The sequence below is a fragment of the Nycticebus coucang genome, chromosome 5 (assembly GCF_027406575.1).
Source record: "Nycticebus coucang isolate mNycCou1 chromosome 5, mNycCou1.pri, whole genome shotgun sequence".
Lineage (NCBI taxonomy): Eukaryota > Metazoa > Chordata > Mammalia > Primates > Lorisidae > Nycticebus > Nycticebus coucang.
This window is the reverse complement of record NC_069784.1, coordinates 132,922,508-132,936,605: the sequence shown is the minus strand read 5'-3', so window position 1 is coordinate 132,936,605 and position 14,098 is coordinate 132,922,508. Positions and strand designations below refer to the sequence as shown.

General features: G+C 50.9%; 1 protein-coding gene across 4 annotated transcripts in view; it reads right to left on the bottom strand.

The window, feature by feature from the left end:
* Nucleotides 1-14,098, bottom strand: part of SYNJ2 (synaptojanin 2) — an 86,641-nt gene that overhangs the window by 56,650 nt on the left and 15,893 nt on the right. For all 4 annotated transcript variants that reach the window (XM_053592767.1, XM_053592769.1, XM_053592768.1 and 1 more), the window contains exons 2-3: nucleotides 6,325-6,411; nucleotides 1,540-1,810 (exon numbers count right to left, since the gene is read on the bottom strand). In XM_053592767.1, coding sequence (XP_053448742.1) covers nucleotides 1,540-1,810; nucleotides 6,325-6,411 — 358 coding nt within the window. The remainder of the gene's footprint in view (nucleotides 1-1,539; nucleotides 1,811-6,324; nucleotides 6,412-14,098) is intronic.

Here is a 14,098-nt window from a genome sequence, read left to right as displayed (position 1 = left end):
CCGATGGCTCGAGCCTCTGCTCACCCACTGGACAGTCTGGTTTAAAGTGGTTCACCACGTCCACATAAACACACCTCACAACTTAACCGCCCCTCCTCTCCTAAGCCCAGCTGCCTTGAGCAGCAGGTGCAGCAGCCTGTGGGGCTCTCAGACTTGCCCCTGGAGCCCACTACTCAGTGTGCGGACTGCAGACCAGCAGTGCGGGCAGCTGCCGCATCTTGAGCCCAGCCTAGTCCCGCTGTATCAGAATCTGCATTTAACAAGATCAGAGATTGTTAAGAGAATTTAAGAGATTCACGCGGATTATAGTCTGAGCACATTATTCCCCCCAAAGTCAGCAGTATCACAGGAGGAGGATCTGAGGCTGAGGTCACTGGGGGGTACAAAGGGACATGGGGTCTCTTTCCCCCCAAATGGAAGTCAGCATTCACTTGACAAGGGGCTCAGAAGCAGCAAGAAAAGAATACTCAGTCCCCGAAGGAAACCAGTGACCACCTCTGGGTGCGGGGAGGAAGAGACAGATAAAGGCCAGAAATAAGCCTCACCAATCCCATCTCAGGACTGGGAAAACTGATGGAGCCCAAAAGGCAGACACTGGAACCCTAAACCATCACATCCCATGAGGCCTATTGGAGCAACCCCACCCCCCTGCAGCATTTTCATCCCTCTGCTTCTGCCCAGTTTCTCAGGCATCCCTGTGCACCCGAGGGCACAGCACTGCTGACAGCCAGGCTGGGGCACTGCTGTGCGTAGTCACCACCACCCACCCTACAAGACTTTGCCAGGTCCTGACCCCAGGGCCCAGAGAGGCCAGCAAATAATTCTTTGCTCCGCCTGTACTCAGAAGGAAGGAGCATCAGACGATCCTAAATAAACAGAAAACAGACACCTATGCCTGGGCTTCGGGGCTTGTCTTAGCATGTTACTACAAGTCACTGTGGGCAAGCTGATTCCACTTCCCTGTTGACGGGGCGGGTTTAGCTTGTGATTACCAGTTTAGGATCTGGTGCCAAAATGCCTGGGTTCAAAGCCTGGCTCTGCCACTTACTAGGTGTGCAGAATGTTGCAAAATTCTAACTCGCTTGTTCATGCCCCAGTTTCCCCCTCTGTAAAATGGGATAACAGATCCTTCCTCACTAATTACTGAGGATCACGTGTGTGTTCCCCAGGAGAGCCTAGAACCACGACGGGTGCTCTCTGGGCATGGGTGGTGAACAGCTGTGCCCTGGAAGTAACCAGGATCGCTGAGAAAACCAGGAGGCGTCTGGGCTGACACCAGCAGGCGTCTGGGCTGACACCAGCAGGTGCCACTTTCACTTGCTTTTCTTACAGGCAGCTCTTCTTGACTAAATCTGCATCAGACCCCTCTGAACACATCCCGAGCCCACGGGGTGAAGGGTTTGGGGCCAGTTTTCTTCTTGCTCACTGTGTTCAGCCCACAGGCATAGGTCACCACTGGCCAGAGGTGACCAACAATGTGGGGATCAGGCAGTGAGCTGCCCCCCAGGGCCCATCCCCCATGGGACCCAGGGATCTCACCAGCAGAAGGAGCTCCCACCCTCCGAGCTGCCATCGCCCTGCTTCTGCGTCCGGACGGTCAGGTCGAAATGGCATCCATCATTGGGCCACGAGAAATAGAACACCCCCGAGCTGAGGATTTTCTTCAAGGCTGTGAGGCGCTCCTCCTCCTTGGTCTCTTCCTGAAGAGGGTAAAAATCGGTTGCGGTGATTTTGTAGATTTCAGCTTCTGGAATTCTGCCCACGGATGTGCAGCCTGTCACCAATACGAGGAAGCTCAGGGAAGTGCCACCTAGAAGGGAAATTGGACGCAAGAGCTAAAGGTCAGTCAGTGCAGCCACTAAGCAGCTTGACAGGGTGGCGGGGTAGAGAAGACAGAGCCCATTTCCGCTGCAGCTGGGAAGGTGACTTCTTGAGATGTGCTACATCCCCGGTATTTCCAAATTCACTGGCTTAAGAATATGGCCTGTAAATAAGCCTAACATGGGGCTTTTCAGGATGTGGTCCTCTGACCAGTAGGTCCAGCACTGCCCACGAGCAGCTCAGAAATGCAGATTCTTGGCCCTGCCCAACGGTCGGGTGGGACAGCCCTCTTCACATACCTGTCAGTAAGCCTCCCACCTTCCCACTAACTCTTTGGCCATGGCCTGGACTCCATCCTCCCAGCCATGGCCTGTCACCGGAGTGGCCTTCCCAAACACATCTGATCACAGCCCTCCCCTGCCTACATCCCTCCATGGCTCCTACTTGCCCACAGAACTGAGTAGAAGCTTCCCCCAGGTCCTCTGGCTCTGCAGTCTACCTACCCTCTGCCTGGGTCTCACGGGCCCAGGTGGGGTGGACATCCTAGAGCGAGGCCTCAGAGGGCAGACATCAAGCATGCTCCAGCCTCCCCATGGCCCAGCGCAGGTAAGTGTAGAGCCCAGAAACATGCCACTGGAGGAGCAGGGGACAGGGAACAGCCCCCGTGGCCTGGGCCAGGAGTAGGTTTCAGAAAAGGCATGGAAAATTCTGCCTCATGTTACTCCACCGAGTCATGAAGCTGATTTCTAGCACACTCCCTCAAAGCCTCTGCGTGGGGGCTGTGTCCCTGGCACGAGTCCCAGGCTACTGTGAAGGCAGTGGCATTTCCTGGGTAGGACAGTGGGAAGGGGAGAGATTTGGAGGAGAAGGGTGGGCTGCAGCACGTGGGAAGACATCTAGGCTTCCGAGAGTAGGGGCAGGGGCTGCAAGGAGCTGGCACCTGTGGGTGGTGCAGCCAGGCTTCAGGAACAGCTGGGTCCACTTGTGCCAGCATTGCCTGCCCCATGCACAGCACAGGTTCCACTTAACCCTTCTAACATCCTAGGGAGCATCACCAACTCCTCTTACAGGGTGAGGAGTGGAGACACAGAGAGAGCAAGCAGCCATCCCAGGTAACAGAGTGGGGGAGCTGGGACCCAAATCCACTTTCTGGCTATACCACCAGGGCTACGGCCATCTTACACCCAAGGGACTGTCCCCCAGGGGAGCTGAATCACCAGCCCAAGCACAGTGCTACTCTTTGTGGGACCCAGGATTCAAACACAGGTTCCACCTTAAGCCCATATTCTGCCTGACTCTAAAGTCCAACGGTTTCCAATGAGACTTGATTGTCTTTAAAAGATCCTTTATAAGAATGTGGTCAATCAAGAACCTGCTATTGATTGGATCTGTGTGTCCCCCCAATATCTATGCTGGAATCCTCACCCCCACGACATTGATATTAAGAGGTGAGGACTTTGGGAGGTGATTAGGTCATGAGGATGGGGCTCTGTCAGATGGGATTAGTGCCCTGATGAAAGAGGCACAAGTAAGCTTCCTTGTCCCTTCCCACGTAAGGACCTAAGGACCGAGAAGCAAAGCCCCTTTCACTAGATATCAAATCTGCTGGTGCCCTGATCTCAGACTTCCAGCCTCCAGAACCGTGAGAAATGAACTCCTGTTGCTTGTAAAGCCACACAGTCTAAGGTGCTTGGTCACAGCAGCCCAGATGGATACACTGAGACAGCATTCCCTGCTTGTTTAAAATCGATATGGAACACTTACATCATCAGTTTAAATAACTGTAAATAATAAATTTTATAGCATATTCTAAATGCTGACATAAAAAACTGTGGTGGCTCTCTTTAGCAGGACCCAGTAGGATCTCCACAGTGATTTGATACTCATCATCATCTGTCACTTAAAGGAATACATTAGCCAGTTCTCTGACGGATGGCATTTTTCACTCACATTTCCATTCTACTTCCCCCACAGATTCTCATCCTTAATGTAACCTACTTTGTGCTTCGACGTCTTCTACTGACCACCCTAGCTCACTATGCCTTGGTTTGCTCCTAAATGCAAAGTGTTTACAAAGTTTTCCTTCTGGGCTCGGTACAGTGGCTTAGGCCTGTAATTCCAACACTCCGGGAGGCCGAGGTGGCTGGATCTCTTAGCTCAGGAGTTCGAGACCAGCCTAAGCAAGAGTGAGACCCCATCTCTACTAGAAATAGAAGTTAGCTGTGCATGGTGGTGGGCACCTGTAGTCCCAGCTACTCGGGAGGCTAAGGCAGGAGGATCCTTTGAGCATAGGTATCTGAGGTTGCAGTGAGCTGTGATGATGCCACTGCAACCCAGCCTAGGTGACAAAGCAAGACCTATCTAAAAAAAAAGTTTCCTGGGTTCGGGTTGTCACTGTAATATATATAATTGGCCAAACAATGTAAACAATACAAGGTACAAAAAAAATTTTGAAAAAGTTATCATTTAACACAAGTAAAAATTTATTAGAAAGGGATCTCTTAATGAAGAGAAATAAATACTATTTATGTTCCTCTGTGGTCACGCAGACCGCCCAGTTCTAAGGAAAACAATGTCCAGGTGCAGGCGGGGAGCATAGGCTCTGCCCTTTGGCCGCAGGACTGCCATTGTCCCCAGGCCCCACACTTACAAACCACCAGGACCAGCCTGCTTGGAGTCCAAGGCGCAACCCTGGCCTTCCAAGGCAGCCATGCCAATCACCTCATGCAGATCACTCAAGGACGTAGGACAGAGATGAAGCAGTTTCCTGGTCTGACGGTGGGAGCACAGAGCTCTGCGGTGAGGGTGGAACTATTGTCAGGAGGACTGTGTGGCAGAGAAATCAAGGGCTGGCGCTGCAGATGATTCCTGGTGCCACTAAGCATGAGCTTAAGACCCAGGTTGAGAATTGCATGACCTTGGGTCAGTTAACTACCTTTACTAAATCCCTTTCCACAGTGCTGGGGGTAAAATGAGTCATTCTTCATTGTAGCAAAAACAGCTGCTGACCATAACTGCAGGATGCCAAGGACTGTGAGGCCTGCTGAGGGCCTAGACGTTACAGTGTACCAAATGTGTCTCAGAGTAGATGAGTTCAGCCCTTATGCCTCAGGAGCATGTGCAAAACAGGGTGATAACAGCATCCACCTAACAGGTGGCCCCCCAGGTAACAAATTAAACACATGAGGCGGTGCCCAGCACAAAGTGATTGCCAGGGAAGTGCAGGCCACTGTCCTCACCACCATGACACCAGGGGCAAGGGCCTCAGGGATTTTGTATAGCCTCAGAAAGATCATGCAGAGGGAAAAGTCCTGCAGAAACCCGAGGCGTGGACTGGAAAGTGCAGTGTTTGGAGGCAGCTAGGTCTGGGTCTGAGTTCTTGCTAAGCCTCTTACCTTAGGCAAGTTGCTTCGACCCTCTGAGCCTGTTTCCTTTACTGTAAATGGGGACAAGATATATTTTCACATTGGCTTATTTTTAGGATTAAAAAAGTTAACGTCTATCTAGCTCTTGGCACAAAACAGAAATTTGAGACATGCATTTTGTCACGTGGGTGCTGTGAGATTTTCCTAAACACTACTTGGAAATGATCAGTGCAATGACCACTATTCAGGAGAAAGCATCCTGTGACAGAAAGGACCCCAGACAAGTCACAGCAAGCACCGCAGTGCTTTCCTGGGGCTTCAACAATCCTCAGTCTCTGAAAGGGCTGCTGGGAACAGGGAAGAGACGAGCAAGCTCGGGAAAACCCTGAAAAGGGACAACGCATAGCGGTTCCATTTTGACAGGTGCCACCAAGAATCGAGGACAAAGCCTGTGTTCTGATCCTGGCACCAGAAGTCACTGAGGTCCATATTCAGGTGGCTGATAGCACATGGGGGCGGGGACCAAAGCAGAAGGAAAGAAACAGTGGTAGCTGCAGAACCCCAGGGCCATGGGGCTCCCAATGTGCAGGACAGCAGGGATGACACCGAGTGGCTGTGCCCTCTTCGTCCTCAGTCCTTTTCCCTCACACCCCCCAGGGAATGTCTGACAGTCAGAACATTGGTGGCTTTTCTCTCCTGCCAATAACTCCCAGCCCACCCCTCTGCCCTCCAGATACATCAGAGAGTCTACAGACTCCGAGCCTCTGGCATCTGCTCTGGTCCCCATCCCCATCTGCCCACCTCAACACACCTTCTACAAACGGCTCTGGGCAGAAGCCCCAGCCCAGACTCTGAAAACACTGGCAACAAGGAAGGTGAGTTTCCCTGGCACAGGCTGGAAGCCACTCCCACTCCCACCAGCACAGACAGGTGACAACCAGGGCATAGCTCCCCAGGCCCCCCATCCTCGCGCAGGGAGAAACAGGTTCCGGGGTATAAAGAAACACCCTAAAAGAAGAGAGCATGGAAACAGGATGGCTGAGCCCCACAGCCCCCTAGACAGACACGAGAGAGGCTCCCGCCCACCACGGTGGCAGCGGGTCCGACAGCTGCTCTCCCGGGCTCGGTGGCTACTCACCAGATTTTAACCTGAGCTCCCCCAGGCAGCCGTAAGCGTCTGTGAGCTTGCCATACTGTCCTTTAATGACTTCCTTTTCTTCCGGAGCTGGGAGGGAAACACACCACAGAAGACATCAGCGGCAGGCTCCAGTTCCTGCTCACTCACACCCGCTTTGCCAATCTGCCTCCCCACCCACGCGGAGAAAACACAAAGGCAGTGTGGAGGTTCTGGGACTCGCGAATCACAGAGCTGCGGGGATTCAGCCCTTCCCACGAACAGCTTGCTCTCTGGAAGCGCCGACAGCTTCCTGGGGCTGGGGCTGTGGGGTCAGCGCCAGAGTGGCTGAGGCACTGGGATTCTGGCCTCTGCCTGAGAGCAGACACCTTGGGCCTGGCTGGCCCTTTGTCACCTTCTTCAGGCTCAGAAACAGGACAGAGTCATTGTTAGCTGTTTGTAAAGACCTTCCTTTCTAAGCGTCACCCCCTGGAAGCTTCATCCTAGAGGCGTCTGCCACGCCCAAGGCACCTGCTACCACCTGAGGGAGATAGAAACAGAGACCTGGGTGCAATGAACCCCGAGGCAGGTGCCCTGCTTGGCCCACTGAGTTTCTGGCAGCGACCGTCAATGCCCAAGCCTGGTGCAAAACCAAAAATGACAGAGAGAAGGACCTTCAGATGAAGGGAGCCCTTCCCTCTATAATGACACTACAGGTCCCTCAAGCCAGGACAGGGGCAGGCCTTTGGATCCTTCCTCACAATAATGATTCAAATGCATAGAACAAATTATAAACACAGATGAACCTTGAAAATGTTACGCTACACAAAAACAGTCAATAAGAGCTGATAAATATCCCATTGATGTGAACTGTCCAGAACAGGCAAATTTAGAAACAGAAAGCAGATCAGTGGCTGCCAGGGGCTGAGAGCGGAGCAGGGGAAGGTGGAGTATTGCTAACGAGTACACGGTCTCTTTTCTGGGGGACAAAAATGCTCTAACTCAAATTGTGGTGATGATTACACAACCCTGAGTATATACTACAGAACATGGGCATGCTAATCTGTAAGTGTATGGTATGTGAATAATACTCAATAAAGCTATTATAAAAATCAACATCATAGGATCTCAAAGGATACTAATCTTATGGAAATCCAGTTATCAAGATTTTTAAAAAATATTACAATATAGCAATATATGTGCCTTACTATTAGTGTCTTAAAAAACAAGATCTAGTGGGGTCTACTAACCACATTAATTTCAAACTAGTGATAAGAACCAACACTGTTGGCCAGGCACGGTGGCTCATGCCTGTAATCCTAGCACTCTGGGTGGCCGAGGTGGGTGGATAGCTTGAACTCAGGGGTTCAAGACCAGCCTGAGCAAAAAGCGAGAGCCTGTCTCTACTAAAAATAGAACTGAGGCAAGAGGATCCCTTGAGCCCAAGAGTTGGAGGTTGCTATGAGCTATGATGTCACGTTACTCTACCCAGGGCGACAGCTTGAGACTTGTCTCAAAAAAAAAAAAAAAAAAGGGCGGCGCCTGTGGCTCAGTAGGTAGGGCGCCGGCCCCATATACCGAGGGTGGCGGGTTCAAACCTGGCCCCGGCCAAACTGCAACAAAAAAATAGCCGGGCGTTGTGGCGGCCACCTGTAGTCCCAGCTACTCGGGAGGCTGAGGCAAGAGAATCGCTTAAGCCCAGGAGTTGGAGGTTGCTGTGAGCTGTGTGAGGCCACGGCACTCTACCGAGGGCCATAAAGTGAGACTCTGTCTCTACAAAAAAAAAAAAAATGCAAAAAAAAAAAATAAATAAAAAATAAAATAAAAAAAAAAACAGTGAGCACCATTTTGAGATATCTGCAACAACTCTAATGTGATGTGAAAACATCCGTCACTTCTACTGGTGACAGCGTCTGAGCTATGCCCAAGACACCTGGGTGACAAAGTCAGATGTAGCATGTACTGGCTTGTGTTGGGCTGTCTTCCTAATTGAAGGAAGTGCTAAATTTCAATTAGGATTTATAAAAACAAAGATGAACTCCCTCCCACCCACCCCCATCCAAAAGGCCCAACCCTCCAATTCCAAGTGCAGAGCCCTTGAGGAGCTGAGGCCCCAGGATCAGAACCCAGGGACCAGAAGGAGCCACGGCACAGGGTGGTGAAGGGAAGAAAAGGAGCAGCTGTTTCCTTCTCTGCCTCCTCCTCTCAAGCAAAAGAAAGGAATTCTCAGCCTATTCGACTCCCAGAGTGCCCCTTGACTTGTGATGGGGTTATGTCCTGATAAACCCCTTGTAAATAAAAAATATCCTAAGTCCAAAAAGCACTTACACCCAGCCTGCCCAACATCCTAGCTTAGCCTCGCCTACCTTAAACATGCTCAGAACACTTACATTAGCCCACACTTGGGCAAAATCATCTAACACAAAGCCTAATCAATAACAGAGTATTGAATATTTCATGTAATTTATTAAATACTCTACCGAAAGTGAAAAACAGAATGGCTGTGTGGACACTCAAAGTTCCTGACACACATATATCACTTTTGCACCCCTGTAAAGCCAAAAAGTTCTGTGTCACACCACTTAAGTCAAGGACCATCTGTACATAGTGAGTAACACTGAACTCACCGCCAGTGGCGCTGTGACTCAAGCCTGAATGGAGTTCGTCCAACACGGTATTTTCTCTGTAAGGGATATCAGGACCTTCCTGTGCTTAGAAGGGCTGTCCCTGGGCGCCATTTTAAACAGCGAAACCATCAACAAAAAGCACTAAATTGATAAAATGAGAACTGTCACCATGTGCACAGCAACACAGGGTGCAGCACCGCCCTGTCAGGGTCAGGTGGCATCAGGTGCTCCAGGAGGCTCAGACCTTCACTGCTCTGCCCACGGCTATGAGTACTGATCTTGAGGTACATACAAATTTAGAGAGCAGGTAAATTTACAAGCATAGAACACACAAGGAATGAAGGAGATTACCCCAAAATGCAATTTTTATGTGCATTTTTATGGGGCTAGGATCCATAGTTTTCAAAAGAATCTCAAAGGGGTTTAGTGGCCCCCAAAAGGTGAAGAACCAGTTTAATGATTTTTTTCCCCCAATACTCAATTAAGTTTCATCGACTTAATTGAAGAAGGCAGGGTAAGCTCACCAATGCCATCGCCTGGCCCTGAGGACTAAGCTGACTTTGTGGGAGGTCAGAGGTGCATTGGGAGAGGGGGGTTACAATAAAAAAGCATTGACTAAATTAGGGTCTCAAGTCCCTTAGAAAAGGACTTGGAAGACACAGTCCTACCTTTTTCTACCTGCCTCAAAAAGTTAGGGCAGCTGAGAGGTGGCAGAACGACATTTTAGTCTCCTAATGCTGTTCTATGGTCAGAATTCTTTGTTTTGAGACAGAGTCTCCCTCTGGTCACCCTGGGTAGAGTGCTACAGCATCGCGTGGCGTCATAGCTCACAAAACCCTCAAACTTTTGAGCTCAAGCAATCCTCTTGCCTCAGCCTCCCAAGGACTTGGGAGTACAGGCGCCCGCCACAACACCCAGCTATCATTAGAGATGGGGTGTTACTCTTGCTCAGGCTGGTCTCTAACTCCTGAGCTCAAGGGATCCACCCGCCTCAGCCTCCCAGAGTGCTGGGATTACAGGGGTGAGCCTCTGTGCCCCGCCCTGTGGTCAGAATTCTGCACTGCCTTTCCCTGGGCTGGGAGGAAGGTGTCCCGGCATCCCCCGGCAGGAGTGGGAGGGAAGGGCTGTCTCACCCTGCCCTGCGGGGCCCTCCTTTCTCTGGAGAGGGATCAGGGGCAGCCCTTCCCATTTCAGTCTCTCTCCGTGCCCTGCCTCCCTTCTCCAGCTGTCAAGGACCCTGTTTAGCACACTGGGCTGCCCCTCTCAAGGCTCTTAACTGAACCACATCTGCAAAATCCCTTTGCCTTGCAAGGTCCCAGATTCACAAGTTCTAACTAATAAGTCATAGACCTTTTTTGGGCCCATGGACAGGTCCAGCCCACATGTCTCCTCCCTCTGCTCATACACTAATGGAGGGTGAGGACAAGGCACCCTCCCTCTGCATACCCTGCACGCAGCGAGGTCTCAAGAAACCCATTGTCAAGGCCTCCAACTAGGTGAAGTGCCTTCAGCGTCCTGCTCTAGGGCCTGTGAAATCCCAACTCCACAGGAAAAGAAGTTCCCTGCCCCAAGAGGTAAGCAACAGTCTCGGGGTCACACCTCAGGAGAAGAGCTGACAGATGCAATAAAATGATTCTGACATCAAAAATATTTACTCCAGCCCTGGCAGCTTCCAACAGAATCCTTCCCCCTTAGTATAATATTATCCACCCTCACTTTGTTAACCAAGCAACAAAGAGGCCTTTGGGCATTCTCTTGACTATGCAAATAACCCTGACCAAAGAAAACTAAGGCACAGGAAATTGCTAAACAAAGTGACGTGGTCAAATCCATACTTCAGGGTGGGAAGGCGACCGAGGGAGAGGCTGTGGAAACAAAACCGACCCCCTGCTCTGTGGGATTACATATAACAAATGTGGACTTCCTCTCCCGGTCACTGGGAAAACTAAACACACACAAGTAAACATACTTTCCATCCTATTTAAAAACAAAAACAAAACTGACAGGGCCCTCTGTCCCACTCCAGTCCTGCAAATGACAGAGTCCCTAATAAAAATAACTTCATCCATGACTTCCCCAATGTAGTAACTCAGAACGGATCCCAATCTGTGCACCCATGTGACCATGGGGACATGACCATGACTTGAGAAGAGGCTGTCTTCTACCACAAACACTAACAGTAACAAACTGGAGGCTTTAAATCAAAAATGCATTCTCCGCCCCGTCCAGAGGCCAGAAGTCTGCGAATGCAGCGTCCGTAGGGCTGCGGCTCCCTCTGGAAGCTGGAGGGAGGACCCCTCCTTGCCTCTTCCAGCTCTAGTGTCTTCTGGGGTACTCCCTGGCTCCTGGCTTCATCACCCCAGGCTCTGCTTCTGTCATCACAGACTCTCCCCAGGTGCCTGTCTTCATGTGACCGTCTTCTCAGAGGAACAGCAGTCACTCTGGGCTAGAGGCCACCTACTCTACCATGACCCCACCTCCAAATAAGGTCCCATCCTATAGCACTAGGGGCTAGGACTTCAACCTGTCTTTTTGGTGGACACAAGTCATTCGGCCAGCCAGTCCATTCCCAGTCCGACTTCCCTGGAGACTATCTCCAAGCTGCATCTCTGTTCCTGATGCCTTCACCTCTGCGCCTCCTGCCACCCCTCTGACATGCAAGAGATCCCAGCCCACCCCTAGGATGCAGGGTACCCTTGCAGCCCACTGCCCACCCGCCATGCTTCCAGAGACCTGCTCCAGCATCATCCCATACCCTACATGCCCCCAAATAACTGCATTTTCTCACTTAGGCTTGAAGGAAGGAAAAATCCTTCCTGCTCTCCAAAACAGACATCACAAAACAGATGTCCACAAGCACCAGGCAGGTAATGAATGCATGAAGTCACTGGAAAGGGGGTGGGGTGACCAGAGAACACCCACACACACAGGTGGCAGATAGTTGTAGTCAGCCCAGTGCCCAGGGCTGCAGAGTTTAAGGAAAACAGGACACCCCTGATGTTCCAGTGTAGACACCAATCTCAATTTATTTAAGCCCCACACGGGATGGACGTACCACTCTGTAGCATGGACCTGGCCATCTGCAGCTCTGTCCTTCCTTCTTTAACATCTCAAAACAGACGTTCTGGTCTCCCACACTGCATGCTGCATTTCCGGCAGGCTTCTCCATTGAGGATGTGTTTGCCGGCCTGTTGGGGAAAGCTCCCGCATCCACTTGCTCAGCACTGCCCCCCACTGCTCTGCCCCCAGAATCCAGTCATTTGTCCAGCTGCGTAAGAGCCCACCATAGCTGGCACCCTTCCAGGCATGGAGACACAACAGTGAACCAAACAGACGGAAATCATCTTCTCCAGAGCAGCACTGAGGCCAGCCATTTGACAGCAGCAAAAAAGGGACACCAGTAACAGATGGCTGAGTAACAGCACAATAAACCCAGTGTGGTAGGAGGCTGGGGCAGTGGCACCACTATGCACAGTCAGGAGGGGCGGGCACTGGTCAAGCCTCCTGCCAGAGCAGACAGACAAGGTCAATATGCATAATGCAGACAGTGACACAAGCAAAGGGGAAAAAGTTAGCAGGGATGGGGTATGAGTTACTGGGGGGGGGGGCGGGGAGACAGGGGTCATAGTGAAATTTTAGGCAGTGCAGTGTGAAAAGCCCTCACTGCAAGGGCAACATCTGAGTTCAGACTGGAAGGAAGCAAGAGAGAGAGGTGAGAGCAAGGGCCAAGGGGCCACCGTAGACCCAGAAGAGCATGTGCAAAGGTCCTGAGGCAGAAGCAGCAAGGAGATCAATGTGTCTGAAGGTGCATGGAGGGGGCACATGGTATAGAGCCTCGGGGAGCCTTTCACTGAGATGGGGGCACTGCAGGGCCTGGAGGATCATTCTGGCTGTTCTGAAGAAAAGAGACTCTGAAGGACAAGGAGACATGTCAGGTGCACTCAGTGACCCAGGCAGGAGGGGATGTTGGCCTGAGCCAGGGTGGTGGCAGGGGAGGGGGAAGAACTGAGAGGCAGTCGAATCCTGGAGACAAACACACCGCACTTTTTTATTATGGAAATTTCCAAAGAAAGTAGAGTGGCATAATAAACCCTGCATACCATCAGCTCATCTGCTACCAGCCCATGCCCAGTCCTGTCCTACACCTTACAACAATAGGAATCAAAATGTGGTCCTCGGGCCAGGCACAGGGGCCTGAAATCCCAGCACTTTCTGAGACTGAGGTGGGTGGATCACTTGAGGCCAGGAGTTCGAGACCAGCCTGGGCAATACAATGAGATACCATCTCTTTAAAACAAAAATAAATTAGCCAAGTGTAGTGGCTCACGCCTGTAATTCTAGCACTCTGGGAGGCCAAGGAGGATCGCTTGAGGACACAAGTTCAAGACCAGCCTTCCTAAGAACAAGATAGAAAAATTAAAAATAGAAAATAGAAAAATAGAAAAATTAGCCAGGTACACTGGTGTCCAGCTGTAGTTCCAGCCACTTGGGCAGGTGGCTAAGGCAGGAGGATCACTTGAGCCCAGGAGTCTGAGGTTGCAGTAAGCTTTGATGATGCCAGGGTGACAGCGCGAGAGGAGAAAAGAGAGGGAAGGAAGAAGAAATACAGATTACTGGGCCCCACCCCAGACCTAGTGCTTCAGACACTCGGCCTGAGACCCAGAAATTGGGGTTTTAATGAGCCTTTCAGGTGACTCCAATGCATGCCAAAGTTTGAGAATCACTGTCCTTTTTTTTTTGTAGAGATAGAGTCTCACCTTATCGCCCTCGGTATTCTGAGTTAATCCCAGACATTATTCCATCTATAAATGTTTTAGTAAGAATCTTTAAAAGGGCTCTTTTTAAAAACGTAATCCAACAACATTATCGTGTCTGAAAAACTTAACCAGCCAGGCACGGTGGCTCACGCCTGTAATCCTAGCACTCTGGGAGGCCAAGGCGGGTGGACTGCTTGAGCTCAGGAGTTCAAGACCAGCCTGAGCAAGAGTGAGACCCCATCTATCAAAAATAGCTGGGTGTTGTGGTGGATGCCTGTAGTCCCAGCTACTCAGCAGACTGAGGCAAGTAAATTGCTTGAGCCCAAGAGTTAGAGGTTGCTGTGAGCTGTGACATCACAGCACTCTGAGGGAGACAAAGTGAGACTGTGTCTAAATAAATAAATAATGAAAAAC